Source organism: Dichomitus squalens (assembly GCF_000275845.1).
Source record: "Dichomitus squalens LYAD-421 SS1 unplaced genomic scaffold DICSQscaffold_5, whole genome shotgun sequence".
Lineage (NCBI taxonomy): Eukaryota > Fungi > Basidiomycota > Agaricomycetes > Polyporales > Polyporaceae > Dichomitus > Dichomitus squalens.
Window position 1 is genome coordinate 592,914 of NW_006766887.1, and position 4,027 is coordinate 596,940.

Here is a 4,027-nt window from a genome sequence, read left to right on the forward strand (position 1 = left end):
TTTGAAGTGCTTCTGGAGGTCGTCCTTGACGCGCTGGATGGCTGACTTGGATTTGCCAGCAATGGTGATGTCGTCGACAAAGACAGGGATGATAAGACGCACTCCATCGCGCAGATAGACCCAGACACTGTGCTCGCAGCTGAGTCGCTCAAAGCCAAGTTTGGTGAGCACCTCATGGAGCTTCTCATGCCAGCATCGACCAGCCTGCTTGAGCCCATAGAGCGATTTGCGAAGCCTCCAGACCCAGTCAGGTGTCTTCTCCTCAAAGCCCTCAGGCTGTCGCATGTAGACCTCCTCCTTGAGCTTGCCATTGAGGTAGGCAGAGGAGATGTCGACAGACTCGAGTTCGAGGTCCTCAAGTGCAGCAAGGGCTAGAATGGCTCGAATCGACGCCCACTTGGGTGTAGGGGCAAAGGTCTCGTTGTAGTCGAAGCCAGGACGCTGGGAGAAGCCCTTGGCCACAAGGCGACCCTTGTATCGCTCAATTGAGCCGTCTGCATTGCGCTTCACCCTGAAGACCCATCTGCAGCCAATGGCCCTGCGTCCTGGGGGCAGCTGGACGAGCTCAAAGGTGCCATTCTCGACCAGTGACTGGATCTCGTCCTGAGCAGCCTTGAGCCACTTGCTGCGCTCATCTGGAGCGAGCTGCATGACCTCAGCAATCGACTTGGGCTCCCCAAAGTGCTCCTGGTCCGCCTTGAACGCGTGCTGGACCACTGACTCGAATGCGAACTCCAGGGCATCGTCATAGGGCAGGAAATCGTCGACTTGGCCAGAGTAGACGTACTCAATGCCTGCCAGCATGGCCTGCAGAGCGTCCGCATCGTCGCTTCCTATGCAGTCCAATTTGTCGTCTGAGGATGTGGGACTTGGAGGAGGGGTGGTAGAGCGAGGGGCGAGTCTGCGAGCAGGAGCTGGATCGACTGGTGCGTCAATTAGAGGATCTGGTGAAGGTGAATTCTGTCGAGGTTCTGGAGCTGGAGCTGGAGCTGGAGCAGGGGACACAGAGCGAATGCGATGGCGAGGAGCGACGAGGTTCTGGCGTTCAAGGTCCCTGTCATTGAGGGAACCCTGGTAGCGAGTAGAGCGAGCTGGGAGTTGTTTTCGAGCGAGTGCTGGGTAAGGTCTGAAGCCGCCTTGACCCTGGGCTGGCTGGTGGACAGACGGTGCAGGGGGACGAGCTATGGGCGCAGGAGGCGGTGGCTGAGGAGCCTGTGGAGCGACTGGTGCAGGAGGGAGTTGTGGAGGTGCTGGTGGACTCTGAGAGCGCGACTGGGGCTCTGAAACGTCAGGAGATGGAGAGCGCGATGGAGCGATGTCAGGAGGTGGACTCTGAGGCGCAGGGTGCGCAATTTGAGGCACAGGAGGCGGAATTTGAGGTGCAGGAGGCGCAGGTGGAGCTGGTGGTGCAGGAGGTGCAGGAGCATCATAGTCGTCGTCTCCCCCCTGATCCTGCAGCTCTGGCACATCTGGCACATTATCCTGGGGCGCAGAGTCCGCATCCTCGTCGTCTGGTGCACCAGGGACATCCACATCGTCCAGGGGAAGGCCAAAGACATTAATGAAGGGCGAGTTGCCAGGAAAGCAGCTCTCATCAAACACTGCATGCGACGAGATGAGCACCTTCTTCGCTGCAGGGTCCCAAAATCGCCAGGCCTTGGTGCCATCTGGGTACCCAATGAAGATGCACTTGCGAGTGTGAGACTGCAGCGCTTTGCGATCCTTCTTGCGCACCGGAACATAGGCCAGAGAGCCAAAGACTCGAAAGTAGGACACATCTGGCTTCCTCCCATCGCCCTTCCATGCTGTGTAGGGTATGCCGCTGTCTAGAGCAGATGTGGGCATGCGATTTCGCGTGTGGACAAAGGTAGAGACAGCGTGCACCCAGAACGAAGGAGGGAGCTTGGATTGCGCTAGGAGGGCAGTAGCACCCTCAGAAATCGTCCTGTTGGCTCGCTCTGCCACCCCATTCTGGTGCGGCTCGTCTGTCTCTGTGTGCTGACGATGGATGCCGTGTTCTGCGCAGAAATCGATGAATTCCTGGCCCATGTACTCGCCTCCCTTGTCGTCTCGAGTGGCCTTGATGCGCAGGCCCAGGGTGTTCTCAGCATAGGCCTTGTATGACTTGAAGGCTGCAAATGCGTCGCTCTTGCGCTTGAGATAGGCCACAGCCCAGAAACGCGATGCATCGCAGACAAAGACCATCCAGTAGAGGTAGCCCTCAGGCAAAGGGACAGGGAGCTTGCCTTTGAGGTCTGTGTGGACCAGGGCAACGCGAACAAACCTCCGGGAGGCGAAACGAGGGATGGGATGGCGATTGAGCTTGCCAGCAAGGCATGGCTCGCAGATAGGGCTGGGCTGACGCTTGGAGCGGATGGTGAGGCCCTGAACGAGGTCCTTTCGAATTATGGAGCGGAGATCGTCTAGATTGACGTGCGAGCAACGTCTGTGCCAAAGATCGAGGTCCTCCTCGCAAGCGGTGGAGGCAGAGAGCGCATTCTTCGGCTGAGCAATGGTATGGCCTAGGAGGTAGCCTGTGTTGTGCTCGTCGACCTTGGCCTCGAAGCGCAGCTTGCCCTGGTGATAGAACAGCACAGAGGCGGCCTGTAACTCGACGGTGTAGCCCTTCTGGCGGGTGAGGTGGAAAACAGAGAGCAGGTTGCTGGCAAGTGCAGGAACATGCAGGACATCATGCAGGACGACAGCAGGGGGTAAAACGCCGCCCCTAGACGCAGGTTGTAAAACCACAGACCCCAGACCAGCTGAGTAGACAATGTGCGAGTTGGCGAGGCGAATAGGGACGTTGTGGGGCGAGTAGGAGCGAAACCAGTGGCGGTGTGGTGTCATATGGGCAGAGGCACCTGTGTCGGTGTTCCAGGACGTCGCAGCAGGGGTAGAGAGCCAAGAATCGCGCTCTGAGGACGATAGGAGTGCAGCAGCGCAGCCAGCACTGACAGCGAACTCCTGGGGTGGGTCCTGGTTGCACTGGGAGGATTGGGAGGCCGCTTGCTGGGTCCTGGTCTTGTTTGGGCAACAATGCGAGCGTTGAGCAGCACATTGAGTCGCCCTGACACTGGCATAGCGTTTAGCCCTGCACTGGTCCTCAGGATGGCCTAGTTGACCGCAGAATGGGCAGGAGGTGGAGGGGCCAGCCTTGAGAAGGGAAGGGTTGGGAGAGGGAACCTTGGGAAGGGAAAACGACGCAGCAGGGGTGCGCGAAACCATGGGTGGTGGTCGATGACGTGGCAGGGGTCCGACGGGCGAAACAACGAAGCGAGGGGACAAAAACTGCGTCCAGGGGAGCGAAAAGATGAATGCAGGGTCCCAGAGCGAAAATGCGACCAGCAGGGGCTAGGAAAGCGAGCTGGGGACCAGGGAGCAGTTGGACAGGCAGGGATGGACGTCTGAGGCAGCTAGAGCGCAGGGCTCATAACCTGTTAGCTGCAGTGGGCCTCAGAGGGGTCACAATGGCCTAAGTCGAGCTCTGTAAGTCTTTTCATTGCAAGGAAACTGTGCTACACACCTAAGTCGAGCTCTGTAAGTCTTAGGGCCTGTTCGGCAAAGAGTTGGAGTTAGAGTTACCGGCATTTCATGCCCAAATATAGTAATAATATCTCGGTTTTCAATCTCGAGAAAACTCGAGTTACTCGGGCGAGTGCATGCGTTCGGATGCCTCCCAGTAACTCCGGGCGGTTGTTATCAGCTCAGGTCATAAATTATCTCGAGGCTCTACCCTTTTGGCAGCCTGCTTGATTCTCTCTCTATAGAGTATTGGGATGGCTACCATGACCGGCGTAGATTGTGATCAGACATCCGAGACCATCCTACTTGAGGGATTAGGGCAGGCTACTACCAAGGCCCGCCCAGTCAAAACAATGACAGTTACTGCTATAATAGCCTGTCTTCGGCGCTCTATTTGAGCCTGATGGATAGCTTGGTGAATTTAGACAGCTGCTCTTGTGTGGACCATGGTGAAGCAGGGATGAAGCAGAGCCCATCTGATAAGCCATAGCTATTGGTATACTAG

General features: G+C 57.2%; 1 protein-coding gene across 1 annotated transcript; it reads right to left on the reverse strand.

Annotated features, from left to right (window-relative positions):
- Positions 1-2,667: 2,667 nt before the first annotated feature.
- DICSQDRAFT_53886 (uncharacterized protein) lies at positions 2,668-3,225 on the reverse strand (the record flags this gene model as incomplete). The annotated part of the gene is made up of 1 exon (XM_007362910.1): positions 2,668-3,225. A coding segment is annotated over one exon (558 nt), but the record flags the coding sequence as incomplete, so codon positions are not given.
- Positions 3,226-4,027: the final 802 nt, after the last annotated feature.